Source organism: Platichthys flesus, chromosome 9, assembly GCF_949316205.1.
Source record: "Platichthys flesus chromosome 9, fPlaFle2.1, whole genome shotgun sequence".
Taxonomy (NCBI): domain Eukaryota; kingdom Metazoa; phylum Chordata; class Actinopteri; order Pleuronectiformes; family Pleuronectidae; genus Platichthys; species Platichthys flesus.
This window is the reverse complement of record NC_084953.1, coordinates 14,417,675-14,432,082: the sequence shown is the minus strand read 5'-3', so window position 1 is coordinate 14,432,082 and position 14,408 is coordinate 14,417,675. Positions and strand designations below refer to the sequence as shown.

At 41.4% G+C, this 14,408-nt stretch overlaps 1 protein-coding gene across 1 annotated transcript; it reads left to right on the top strand.

Annotated features, from left to right (window-relative positions):
* Window positions 1-93: 93 nt before the first annotated feature.
* On the top strand, window positions 94-9,058 carry safb (scaffold attachment factor B). The gene is made up of 21 exons (XM_062395303.1): window positions 94-377; window positions 666-762; window positions 1,791-1,855; window positions 1,961-2,170; window positions 2,256-2,318; window positions 2,412-2,445; window positions 3,231-3,660; window positions 4,022-4,065; window positions 4,157-4,266; window positions 4,389-4,538; window positions 4,959-5,038; window positions 5,528-5,577; window positions 5,683-5,762; window positions 5,914-6,056; window positions 6,332-6,437; window positions 6,677-6,873; window positions 7,012-7,189; window positions 7,310-7,395; window positions 7,505-7,563; window positions 7,777-7,831; window positions 8,253-9,058. The coding sequence occupies exons 1-21, from the start codon at window positions 225-227 to the stop codon at window positions 8,368-8,370; spliced, it is 2,508 nt and encodes an 835-aa protein (XP_062251287.1). The 5' UTR covers window positions 94-224; the 3' UTR covers window positions 8,371-9,058.
* Window positions 9,059-14,408: the final 5,350 nt, after the last annotated feature.

Sequence of the window (14,408 nt, the reverse complement as noted above, 5' to 3'; positions counted from 1 at the left end):
CGTGTATTTCATGAGTAAACTTCTTTTCACGCATGTCTGCGTGCTCCGCTCCTCTGCGCCGCATCCGCACTGCGCCTGCGCAGTGACGTCACCGGCTCGGCCTAGGCCTCCATTTTGCAGTCGTTTCTCAACCTCTGCTGTTTCCACTGGAGCCGCGGCTGTTTGAGCACATAAAGTTCACCCTTGTTCCTGAAGCTGAGCACGAACCCTTGACGGACGACATCATGACTGACCCGGCGGCGGACGTGGAGGTTCCGGAGGGCGCGGAGGTTCGCAGACTGTCCGAGCTGCGAGTCATCGACCTGAAGGCCGAGCTGAAGAAGCGAAACCAGGACACCACGGGCGTCAAGAGCGTGTTGTCGGAGCGTCTGAAGAAGGTGCGCTGACAGCTCCCCGGTTCAACCAGTGCTCCCAGTTAACTCCATAACCTGCACTTGGCCGCTTTGTTACCGTACCCTGTTTAAACAGTATAACCCTAAGCTAACACACGGGCGCCATTCACCCCAAACTGTATGCTAACGCTAGCTGTTAGCTAACGTCTGCGCCAAGCTGCTAGAAGCTCGAGCTCTTATGGCGTGATGGACAATCGACCCTGCTTCCGTTTTAAACTCTCCTTTATCAGTACACTACATTTCGGAATTAATAGTGCTGCTCTCCATTAACAGGCCATCGAGGAGGAGGGCGGAAATCCCGATGAGATCACTGTGGTTCCAGATTCTGCACCGAAGAAGAGCAACGCTGCACCCAAACGAGCTGCCAGAGGTGAAGTCTGCAAACGCTACACAAACATGTCTCACGCTGTGTTAGTAATGTGAACATAATGGGACCCTCGTCTCATAGAAGCCTCTGTGCATGGACAGTCCTCTGTCTGCAACATGATGCCAGATCTCCTGGTGTTTCCTGCACGTGCACGTTGCTCCGGTGACACTAGCTAGTGTATGGTCATATCGATCTACTTTACATATGAGCCACTTGCTGGATTGAGCAGATCATGCATATTTTATGGAAACATTCCCAGTTTCCCTTTCACAAAATTTGAACAGCTAATATCTGAAATTGTTGAATAATATGTAATAATGCCTGCGATCAGTGTTTGATAAAAAATAAATGTCTGCAGAAACGGCTATGGATGAGCTGCAGCTAGAAAATGTATATCCAATCTAGGGCTGGACAATCTATTAATATCAATCTGATTATCTCAAAATTATCAGACTAAAAAAGAGATGAGCCACAGATGGTATTTAGCAAAAATCAAATGTACTCTAGTTATTTGATTTTAGACAATTTCCTTTAATTCCACTTAGACAATTGTAGTATTCTTATCTTTCAACAATTCTGCAAATGCAATTAACTTTGACCTTAAGTGATATTTTTTGTTTAGGGCTGGGCAATAAAACAGTAGCCACAATGAATGCTGTATAATTTTACTATCTTGCAATTTGGGAAAGGCTCAATATATCTATGTATTACCCTGTGAAGCATAATCACAGTGCGGAGGAGTAACACTTAATTGATCCACCTCAGATCTGTGAAACATTTAGCTTTTTATCAAATGCTTGTCGTTCTCTGTCCAGAAGGAAGAGTTAAAAACACAGCGTTCACTCCGGAGCATAACTGAGACTTTAAGAGAAACAAAAATATGACAGTCAAATTGATAATTATTCCTAACAACGTTAAATAAATACATACAAATATAACATTTTAAGGCACATTGTCCTGCCCTATCAGAAACCCTGACCTGTAAGACACCAGATGAAGACTTGGCTTAGACTAAAATATTTTGTTTGTAGACACAAGACCAGAGAATGATGAACCAGAGGACAGCCCTGTCGAGGAGGACGCTCATGACGGACATGTAAGTGTTTGCACTATGAGTACCACTCTTTAGAAACTGTAGAGTTGTGAGGCTCTCAGTAATGATTTCACATTGTTTCTAACAAAGTCCCATTTTCTTTGTCAGGAGGATTCACAAGATGATCAAGAGAACATGCAGGAGATGGACATTCTCGACATGAGCGTGCTGGATGAGACGGAGAACGACAATGGAATACCGGCTGAGGATGACGAGAATGAAGCGGAATATTTGCAGGGAGATGATGATGATGAAGTGATGAATGAACAAACTGACACCCAAGCTTTGGAGTCAGAAGATGAAGCGAAAGCTCCGGAGGTAAAACGAGATGAACAACTCATCAACTCGTTTTTATTTTATTGATGAGAAAGTTTTAATTTTGCTGTGCTTGTGTGAAATTTAGCAGATGGACGAGTCTGAGGTGTTGGACAAGGATGACCATATGACAAGCGCATCAATCAATATGGTATGTTCTTTCATAATTTGAAACTTGTGATATAGTAGAACTAAGTGTCATAAACAGTAAGTTTAATATAGACTTCTTTTTTTTTTGTCTCAGGCTCCAGATGCAGACGACGCGAAAGAAGACGCAGGTACTTTAGAGAGTGGTTGAGGAAAAGATGGAGACATCTTTGCAAAGTGTTGAGCTTGGAATGCAAACACTTAGATTAGGAAGAGAGACTGGAAGCCCAAAGGAAGTTGCTGGCTTTGTGCTGAAATTGATTATCCATAATTTATAATTTCACTACGATATTGGTCAAGTTACCAGTGATGTTCTTAAATTAGTAAAAGATCGGTGGTTAACAAGTTGATGCACATTGACAGCAATTACATTTCATGGTCGGGGAGGTTTGAGCTCTTGCAGGTGAATGCAGTGTTTCTAGGTTGCCACATGAAGACCAAGACTAAGAAGATTCATCAAGACTCATCGGCTTTTGCATCTTTTTAAAGACACTGACTCAGAAATCAGCTGGATGTGAATATGCTGGACTTGAGCGGATGTTCTGGTTAATATGAATGGACACATGGAAAGTCAAAGGCTGAAAGAAGATGGACTACATTGAGCCTCTATCTCTGCACTGCTGATCTTGTGGCTCCCCCTCAGCACTGAACTCTTTGTCTGCTTTGGATCAGGTGAACAAAGTGAAGTGGTTCAACTTGAGTGTTAGCCGCACTAGTTGCTTGGTTGTCCCCCAGCCTTTGGGTTCTCCTCCAGTCTCTCGTCAGGGTCTACACCATGGTTTTAATACATAGTTCTAAGAGCACAGGAGAATGGTCATGACGTTCCTAATCCAGGCCTTGCCAGTTCCTCGTTAACCATTGCTGTGTTTCAGAAGTGATTAAACTCTGTGCCATTCTATTCCTGTTAAATCCGTAGAAAATGACAAAGTAGCCGGGTCTTGTTTATCTGAGCCGCTTATCGAAGATCGCCACCAGAGCGACGAGACGAGCCCTGAAGATGAGCAAGCCGCCACCACCGGAGGGGAAGACAGTGTGTCCGATACTGGTTCCAAGTCCGACAAAGCCGCCCCTGGAGATGTGGAGAGCGACCGAGATGTTGTGGAGGCTGACACCAAAGAGGTTGGGGACGCCCTTAATGTCCCAGAAGAGACCATGGACGCTGAAAACAAAAGCACGCAGGCTGTTAGTGTAAGCGAACAGGGCGCTCTGGGTGAAACTGTTGATTCAGAAATTGGGTCTAAGAAGGGTGAGGAGGATGAGAAGACAGAAGAAGAGAAAGCAGCTGCGGACTCAGCCTCGACAGTGAAAGAGTCCTCTTCTGTAGAGGGCGATGATCAGAAAAAGAGGTTTGTTGCTTTCTGTCTACTAGAAACCAAAATGGCTATCTCTGTTGCATTGGCTCCTTTGTGCTAGAAACAATTGGATGATCTTTTGGAGGTAAAATGTTCTTTGCATTTTGTCTTTTGTCTTGTTTTCATTTGTCGTGCCTCGAGCTCTGTGCACCCTGTTACCACTTTATTACCCTCTAGGCGCAATGAATTGGGATTGTCATAAGGTATATTTATTCACTACTAAAGCAAGCACTAAGGTACATAATGGGCTGATCACTGTCAATTTTTATAAATCATTAAACACATTACATTTGTTTGAGGAGATCCCAGATGTCCTCATGTCCTGCATTTTCATGTTTTTTTTCTTTGTCTTTAGCTCTGAGGAAAAAGATGGTAAGACCGAGTCAAAAGAGGAAAATGGTGAGTGAGTGAGTGAGTCAAGGAGTTTCTTTCTTATTCTGGTCTTTCATATTTGAACATGTGCATATTGACTAACTGTGTATATGTGCAGCTGCTGGAAGTGGTGCTACAGCAAGCAGCGGTAGAAATCTGTGGGTCAGCGGTCTCTCTTCCACTACCAGAGCAACGGATCTGAAGACCCTATTCAGCAAATATGGCAAGGTTAGTTATCTAACCATTGTCACCAGGGTTTGAATTTGTAAATGACCTGTATGTAAATTAAAATGTGTTCACCTCGTCCTCCTCTGTCATTGCATTCCCTCTCATATCTCTCCACCTTGAAGGTTGTTGGAGCTAAGGTGGTGACCAACGCCAAAAGCCCCGGGGCTCGCTGCTATGGCTTCGTCACCATGTCCACCACAGAGGAGGCCACCACGTGTATCAGCCACCTTCACAGAAATGAGTTGCATGGAAAGATGATCTCTGTGGAGCGGGTGAGTGTTGAGGCAGAACGTTTGCTTTTGCAGCTGTTTTTCTAATAACTCAAGTCCCGTCCAGATGAGCTGCATAGATCATTTATCCCATTCTACAGACTAATGCCTCACAAAGCGATCAATGATAGAAAAGAGGACAATACAAAGTTACTGTTATAAAATATATATTAACAACAATAAACTTTTGGTTAAACAAAAAGAATAAGATACATAATTATATTTGGGACAGCTAATATCAGAACACAAGTTTCCTTTATTTATTTATTTAATTTGAACATATTAAAGTGTTTACCATTAATCTGATACTTGGTAAGGTGGTCATTATAGTTCGTTTTTCATTGTTTGGTTGGATCAGTGTGTGAAATTGAACCTGTCGATTTGACTCTTATGATCAAACATGTTTCTGTTTAAACACTGAAGGCTAAAAATGAGCCAGCGGGGAAAAAGCCAGCAGACAAGAATGATGTCAAGAAAGAGAGGAGACACTCCACCGACTCCAAGTAAGGCCTTCACAACAGTCTGACACTAAAAATGACCCTGCAGCATTATGATGCAATACTTCAAATATCTTCGGTGCCTACTTCTTTAGCTTCAGGTGACATCGTCCAGCAGCCCAACCCTTATCTAAACAGTACTGATGTTTACTTTGTGTTTGTTTGATTCGCTTTTGAGTTTCAGACACGTATTAAAACACATTGGAGACAAAAAAAAGTCCAACCCTTTACGCGCACATAAAATAATCTTTTTATTAATCGTAATTGAGGTAAAAGTTTGAAATAATCATGATATTGATTTAAAGTTATATCGCCCAACCCTACCCTGCTGTAACGTTAGCAGTTAAGAGTTCCTGAGCTTTTATAAATCATGAGTGGAAGTGCTGTCAACTGTATTGAAAAAAGTAAACCAGTCACTGAACTCCAGATTGTTGTTTTTAGAATGTTTGTCATTGTAACAGTGATAGGAGCTTACACTGTAAACATATTTTGTAGGTCTGATGGAAAGGATGAGAAATCTGAGGGAGAAGGAAAAGATGGCAAAGGTGAGACAAGTTGAGGCTGGAAAAAGTTGCCTCTCAAAACCATGAATTTTTGTCTTAATTTATTCTGAATGATATTAACCCTGTGAAAATATTTGTTTTTCACAGGGCGAAATGAAAGGACTGTAGTTATGGACAAGTCCAAGGGAGAACCCGTCATCAGTGTCAAAACCAAAAGCAAAGAGCGAGTAAGTGAAAATATAAACCCAAACTGCTACACCTGATTCACCACAGATTGGCGGCTTAGTGTAATATACAATATGTAACTGTGGGCTTTTGTAATAAGCCTTCAACTTATTTTTTTTTTCCATCCTCTGTTTCCCTCTCGTCTTTCTCCAGAGCTCAAAGAGTCGTGACCGTAAGTCCCCCAGTAAAGAAAAGAAAGACATCCTGTCATTTGACCAGATCAAGGAGCAGCGGGAGAGGGAGCGGCAGAGACAGCGGGAGAGGGATGTCCGGGAGGTGGAGAGACGCAGAGTCACGTAAGGAGCTAGAAACGTTTTCTACTTTAATCTGGTTAATCAAAATTTAGGAAGGATTTTTGTTTTACTTCTTGAAAATTTGTATTTTGTGGTTGCCCCTGTGAAATATTGTCTTTTACATAAGTGGCTTTTTTTTCTTCTGTAGAATAAAATGGATGCTATTTACAGAAAAAGGGAGTTAGCTTTGATCAGTCTGATTCTTTACTGGACTTTATCCATAGTTACTATTCTAGTTACTCACCTAACAGAAATTATTCTTCGCTGTTGACTTTCAGTGACCGTGATCGTGACAACCGCCCGGATCGTGAGCGTGAGCGAATCCGTCTGTTCAGGGAGAGAGAGGAGAGAAAACACCTGCTGCGGAAGAGACACTGGCTGGAGGTAACGAAAAAAAATATTTCTCACACTGCGTAGCTGTGATCTTTCCCAAATGTCTTGCATTATATACTCTTTGGATTTGAATCTTAGTTTTAAAAAAGATACACTTTTTTTTTTACAATTATAAAGTTAAAGATTTAATATTTCCAATTTGTCAAAATTTATATTCTCCCAGATGTAGTTCTTTAATGCATATATGATGTAAGAGCTGCTGATAGTAATGAAGAATATCTTATTCCCAGACTGAGAGGCAGCGCCTTGATGCAGACCGGATGGAGCGTCAGTTCCTGGAGCGCGAAAGGCTTCGTATAGAATACGAGCGGCGGCGTGAGCAGGAAAGGATCCTCAGGGAGCGGGAGGAGCTGAAACGGCAGCAGGACCAGTTGCGTTATGAGCAGGACCGACGCCCTGTTAAGAGGCCGTATGACATGGACAACAGGTAAATAATAACTGACAGGGTGGTTTTGTGATGCTGCCGCGTGTTATTGACAAAGGAACTTATTGCTTTAACTGACTTTTATATCACTCACTCCTTAATCTCTAGATGACACTGATATATTTTTCTTCTATATTTCAGGAAAGACGATTGGCCTGAGAAGCGCATCGCCTTGGATGACCGAGGCGGCCGCTCGGACTTTGGACGACCGGAACGTTACCAGGACTTTGACCACCGAGACCGCGGCCGATACCAGGATGACGTGATGCTTGATAGGCGAGATAACACCCGTGGTGTAGGTGCAGACCGAGATGGTCCGGTAAGAGAAGCTGTCAGCAGCTTGGCATTTAACTGACACGAGCATCAGTGATGTGCAGCTACTCGAACAACAGTAAAACATGAATCTTTGACACCTCGAATTCTGCCTCATCTCTTACAGAACTTCTCAGACAGGTCAGAAAGACATGGAAGAGAGGGTCGAGAGCCCTGGACTGGAGGAGGATACGACAAGCGCATGAACCCCAGGTGAGCTGCCCTTCTTCAGTTTAAGCCATATTAAAGAGGCAGATGTAGACATGTTTACTGATAGAGTGCAACATTTTTTTAAAGATGTGTTATTCTTTTTTTTTTTTAGGGAAGGAGGTCGAGACTGGGAATCTGGACGGAAGATGGAAGGAGACAGAACATGGCAAAGTAGGAAATGCTTGTGCTATATTGTGTCTCTAATGAAGATACAGCTCTATACACTGACGGCTCTGTGCTTTGTAATATTGTGATTTACATTTAAAGTCCACTTGGATTGAATGTGCATATGAATGCAGAAAAATTATGCATAGATTGTATTGTGCTTAGTGACCGTCTACATGTTTTACTGCTGTGGTCCTGATGTTTTGCTTTCAATTCCAGGTAGAGACGGTGCTATTCCAGGCCAGAGCCACATTGCACGTGGAGGGATTGCAGGGTGCGTAGTGAATATCCGCCCACTCATTGTTGATATACGAGATGTTCCAATAACATTTTTCCCTTCCTGGTACCAAGTCTGATCCCAGGTCTTGGCTTATTTGGCCGATACTGGCAGCATTTACCAGTGGCCGAACAGCGCTACTGTTGTTTTGAAGCAATGAAGAAGAAGCGATTTTCGGGAAAAGAAAACTGCAGTTTTATCTGGCTGAAACTAATATACTTTAAAGACGTGGTAACAGATCCATGCATAGATTCACGTACACTGCAATTCCCGCCCTGACATTTTAGGCACTATCGCGGATGCTGGTATTGGAACATCTCTTGTGATATGAGCTTGTTTGTCTTTGAAGGCATCACCGACTTGGCCAATTCGAATTGCTAGACCGTTGTTGATCTTTGCCTCTGTTTTGTCTCACCAGCCGTGGAGGTTACATCAACACAGGAACATCTCAGTCTCTCTCTGGAGCTCTGAACCGACAGAACCAGCTGATGCAGGGCGGCGGGCTGCAGGGTGGAGCTTTTGGTCGACGCTACTGATGTGTGTCTATCTGAAGACGCTAGTTGGACTCTTTCATGAAGTCACGTCATGGAGGACGTGGCCATCTTGTTTTTGTAAATGTTTTGTCTTAAACGTGATTTCTTTGCTCTTTTTTTTTTTGTCACAATTCCAATCCCCATTTGATGGAAACCTTTATCTTTCGTGTTGGTTCTGTTTTTTTGTGACTTAGTGATTTTCTGCCTTGTATTTATGGTTTAGTCCATCCTACCTTGTTTGTTCACATCAAAGCTACATTTTCAGTGCAGATGTTTAATAGACACGTAAATCGATGGACATCAGCAGTTTCCCATGTTTATCCCAGTTTACATTTTGAACATTTTGAAAGCTTTTCGTTCTCATTAAATGAATTTTTGTTGCAGTTCAGAGCTTAGGTCTCATTTAGACATTTTTGTCTTTTTAAAACAAATGGACGATAAGATCTCCCTGCTGAAGAAAATGTTTTTAAATTAAATGACTCACTCTGATTATCCAAGCTTACTTTTTTATATTTCAATCACTGCATTTTTGTACATAGCGTTTAATTAGTGTGATTATCAGATCATGGTAGTACATCCCCTTGAACTGTGATTAAAATCTCAAATTAACTGAATTGTGGTGTTGCAGCACAAGTTTTCTGTAACTAAAATCTGTTTTTAGATTTTGTTCATAAAGTTTAGTTTTCTTGTCCTTCTGTTTGGTTTATTATAATGACAGGGTTAAATTCACAGGTTGAAATAGCCGACAATCTTTAAACAGTTAAAGATTGTTCATATATTTGTGTTGCTAATAAAACAAATGCCCTTCAGAGCATATTTGCTCATATTTATCAAAACTAATCTCAACTCAGAAGTTGTGTGATGCACTGAAGCATCTGTTTGAAATTTCCAACGAGTACACTGCATAAGGTAGTTACAAGAATTTCTTGGGTCATGTATCCATTTCGGCTCTTTGAAGTCAATGTTACGTCACAACTAAACCTTTGAAAACCTGGTTCTAGTGTCACATATTGTATCTCATTGGCATCATACTGCTGCATAAACTTCTCCAAATGACAGGTAGTGTCACCCAGTGAAAATGGATTAATTGCACATGGTTCTTCTTTACCTCCAGCTCAATACTGAAGAAATGAGATGAGAAGCTGGTTGTTGCATTAATAAAACCAGTGGATGATCTGGTCAGTATCCAGTCATTCCCTCTCTATGCACCTCAGTGTTTTCCCTAATATTTTCTTTGCTTTTTTCATTTCAGAGTGTATATTAATTTTCAACTGGAAATGATTAGATGATTGTGGACTTCTGCATTTCAGGTTATGAGTTTTCTACTTGTCACTTTTGGATAAGTAATGAGCTGCCTATATGGTTCCTTCTTAATGGAGTATTACAAAAATATAATCCTTTTAACTTAATTGTCCTATTTGTAACCTTCACCAAGATCCTTCCAAGGGGAGTTTTTCTTTCTTGTAAGTCTTTCATCTTCCAAGACTGCAGATCAGGCTTCATTACATTTTGTGGATGACACACTTTGGATCCTATTTCTGGGGAATTGCTCAACATCAGACCATGTATAGCCATCCAAGCACCAGTGAAAGTTTAATTTTGACCGTGAAGATTTATTCAATATTATTAAAACATTTTGTAGTCGATAATTTTTTTTAAATGATGTTGAACCAAAATATATATATTTTTTTAATTAAATGTTTTACTGTTATATTTAATTAATGTTATACATTTAGCAGCTAATTTAGCCAATTTTATGAATTCATTATGTTGCTTGCTAGAAGATGGGAAAGAGTGGGATTCATACCTGGGTCTCTCTTGTTGGAGGACTAACGCCTTGCCCACTAGGCCACACGACCAGAAGATTGCCATGAGGAATTAAGCAATTTAATATTATTGACAAATTATCACTAAAACTTCAGAGAAAATATTTTTTACTTTACTACATATACTTGACAGCCTTACTTAAAAGTTACTTTTATATTTTTGGCTTTTAGATACTGGATGATTCAACATACTTAACAAAACTATTGTTGGAGAATAACCCAGTACTTTTCCAACCTTGTCTTCAGAAGCCTTACCAGAATCACAGACTGCTGTGATGTCCTGAGGCTGCCCCCTGCTGGCTGCTGGGTTGCTCTGCTGCTCTAGCTTGGTTTGTGCAGCTTGAGAGTAACCAAAGTTGTCCATAAAAGAAAATCTTTAATATCCTTCAAGGGTAATTTGATGTACAACCAGCAATCATCAATTGATGACAGAGATAGTAATTTTTATTCTTAAATATTGATGAATGAAGAGCCAGTGCTTGAGCACCACTAGGGGTCTATCTGTGCACGTGCCTGTGCTTAACATGAAAATATGTGAAGAAGGCAAGACAAGTAGTTCACGAAACCAGTCCACATTTCCCTGTTATTTTCCTATTTCCACTAGAGGGTGTCATATAATCACGAATACAAGTTGAAACTGATCTTTTCATAAAGTTGATCCTATTAAATTGACACAATTGAGCAGATTAATGCAACTGTAGAATCAGCATTGAGAGGAAATACAATATTACAAGTCAGTGTGATGACTTGGTGAAAGAAAGCCAGTAAATCTGCAGATAAACATTCTTGCTTCCCCGTGGACACGAATAACACAAACCCCCCAAAAGGAAAACAGACATATTAGACATGACTTGTGGGTGAGAGGCTGTGGGGGAATACAATCAGACACGAACCAGGATCCCCGCGGCTGGTTTTCATTTTTCATCCTCTCACCCCAAATTACTTTGAACGCTTCTTAAATAGCCAGATGTAGAAGGAACAGCTTAAATCAACACGGCGTGAGCCACCGGGGAGACGAGCCTAAAGGGTGTGAGGTGGAGAAACACACACCACTGAACCTCCATGTCACCCCCCCGCTGTGTCACATCATTTATCCACATTCTGGGACAGATTCCTCCACTAAACCTGCATTTGTATTCTCTATTCTCAGGTCTGTGTATGAGACGTGTCTCTGTCCTCTTTTTTTACTTTCTGCATATCTACACCTATTAGAAACAAACCATTTGTAGGGGAGAGCGTGGCCTAGGGGATAGAGCGGGTGCTCTGCAACAAGAAGGTTGCCGGTTCGAATCCCACTCTATCCCATCTGCATGCCTAAGTGTCCTTGGCAAGATACTGAACCCCTAGATGGCCCCTCATAATGATGAGTGTTCTAAAAATGTAAGTCGCTTTGGATAAAAGCGTCAGCTAAATGACATGTAATGTAATGTAATTTGTCCACAGCTGAAAGTAGCTCAGATGTTTTACCACAGGAGACCTGATCTCAAGTTTAACTTGCCCTGAGTTTATTGTAGTTGTGTGCTGCCTGTGATCTGTTTTTAATTGTGTGAGATCTTTGTCTGTTTGGCTTGTTGGATTAGTCAAGGATATTTTCTTTTTACAAGCTTTGCAGACCTGGGGGAGGGCAGTTTCTCAGATTCTTCCTGACAGATCCTCTCAGGCTTGGTTTGAATGGACGGGGGGTAACTGATCAGACTTCTTCTAATCTATCCAATTATCTTGTCTGGGGCTTCGACTGGGCCACTCCAGAGACTTGACCCCAAACTACTCCACTCTTGGCTGGGCACTCGGGGTCACCGTCGTGCTGAAAGGTGAACCGTCCCCCACAAGCCCTGGTCACGTGGCCTCTGGTCCAAGTTTTTTTTTGTAGGAATTTCCTGCTTTCGGAGAACCACAAAGAAACAATCAGCAACACATTACATTGTGAAGGGGCCTGAATACTTCCTGAAGCCATGTATTTCACAAAAGGTTTCTACAATGAGAATGCTTTGCAGACTGCATCTGCAGAATGCATCATTAAAGTGTCAATTATCAATTTCAGTTTATGAACTTTTGACTAGTGAGTTTAATTATCAGTCAAAAGCTGGGTCTGATATTTAGGTTGGGTCTATTTTTACCGGCTACTGACTTTACAAGCTGTAAAGAATTTCGTTTCATTGCTTTGCTTGTTTTCTGAATTTAGTGGCGGTGCGTGTGAGACGCTGCGGCAGGGGGAGCTCAGTCGGACTTGTACATTTGTGTTGCAATGTTTTCATTCGATGGTACACGGATGTGCATACGCTCTTCTTGTGCTGCCGCCCTGATACCACCACAGGTGAAACCACCAGGAGCCTCCTCTCCCGGAGCTGAGGGAAAACAAAGCTGAGACAACATCCTTTTTATGTTTCAGCAGGGGTGAAGCTCAGAATAGCAGCCTGACCTGCAGCAGAGAGAAGGTCTGCAGTGTCCCGGGTCATATGCAGAGACAGAGGTAGATCCACGTAGACAGTGTGAACAGAAAGAAGTTGTGTTTGCATGCATTTTCCCCTGTTAAAGACTTAAGCACTCATTTAAAAACTGGAAGGGAAAATAAATAAATATCCACTCTGTTTTTAAATGTATTATTTTGAGTTTCTTTAAAGGTCCGTTGTGTAGTAAGATGAGAACCTGTCAGTTGGAAAATAAAGGTTATTATTGTAGAATCACCTGAATCTAAGAATTGGTGTGTTATGATGTACTTACACTGAGCCTGTGTTATCCTCTGAGTAGGAGCTATTCAATGCAGGCTGCCATGTTGCACCCCCATGTTTCTACAGTAGCCCTGAATGGATAAACATTACTACGTCACCTGAAGGTCACACAAATGGAAGAGGAGAGTGAGGTGAGCTGTTTCAGCTTACTTCTGATTTGCAGCTTTACCACTAGATGTCACTAAATCCCACACACTGAACCTCTGAAGAATTCTCCCCTGGTATTTGCATTGTAATCCTATAACTCTGTCAGAATCAATAGATACACTTGAAACGCAGAACATTTTGAAGCAACAGACCCAGAGATGTTACCTGTTTTGATAAATCTCTCACAGCACCCACTTCACCCAGAATGCATCTTGACAGGCAGTATTTTGTCAGAAATTCAGGTGTGTTATGCTACAGGCTACTGTCTATAACCTCCAGTTGAGATGTGAAGCAGATTACAGAAATATGGCAAGCTCACTCCTTTCGATCTCACAGGAAGATTTCTTTCATCTTCAAAATGCATTGACTGATACAATCTATGGCTCTTATGTGGATCTAATTATGGAGAAGGTGAATGCTTTGAACGTGAGACATTTCAAGAACTTATGAGTATGTTATTGTCACCCTTAAAACAGATTTAATATCAGGGTTTCTAAAGAATTTGGGCAAAAACCATAAACAGATATGATGACAAGTAACAACAGGACAACACGGACAAGGAGGCAAATCCTTCATTCCTTATTTCCTTCCCTTCTGGGTGCAGTCTACTGTTGTGTTGTTGAGCACTGTTGTAAGAAGAGGTTTGTCACAATCATATCTGCAGAACATCGTGATGCAAACCAAGTCTCCAAAAGATTTCACCCAGACAGATGGAAAGAGAGCAAAGGTCAGATCGGATCCAGGCTGAGTCTGCACAGTCCAAGACCTAATCAGGGAGAGAAACAAGTGGAGAGTCAACCAACGTTAGTTTTAATAATGACCTAGTTTGATGTATAGATATAAAATATATAAAATGTATGTAGCAGCTTTCAAAACACAGTTAAATGGTGCTTTGCAAGTTAGAAATGAAAACTTTAAGGCAAACAACAGGAAAAAGTTAAAAAAACATTTAGAAAATTGTACAGCATTAGAACAAAAAGGTTAAATAAGAAATTTGATAGAGGAGAAGGAGTCTCTCCTCAGGGAGATTGTTCTGACTGTAAAGGCCGGCTCTCCTCTGGTCCCCAGCCTGGACTGTGGAATGACCAGCAGGGCTGTTAAAAGATCTGAAATCAACTAAGTTGCAAGTCCACAATGGGTCTTAAATTTCAGTAATTTAATCCTAAAATATAAGAGGAAGCCAATTAAGAGAACACAAAATTGGAGTAACATGCTCTCTTTTAGCAGATTGGTTGAGAGGTCTGGATGACAGCTTTAGGATGAGGCGTCATTTTTAACAGTTGGCTCAGGCAGCTGAGGAGGGAATTGCAATAATCCAAACGGGGGGTTTGTGAAGGCA

Excerpts from the sequence above, each read along its gene's own strand:
- safb (XM_062395303.1), top strand. The coding sequence starts at position 225 with ATGACTGACCCGGCGGCGGACGTGGAGGTTCCGGAGGGCGCGGAGGTT. Across the intron at positions 763-1,790 it reads ACCCAAACGAGCTGCCAGAG|ACACAAGACCAGAGAATGAT; the intron begins GTGAAGTCTGCA and ends TTTTGTTTGTAG. Across the intron at positions 2,319-2,411 it reads CAAGCGCATCAATCAATATG|GCTCCAGATGCAGACGACGC; the intron begins GTATGTTCTTTC and ends TTTTTGTCTCAG.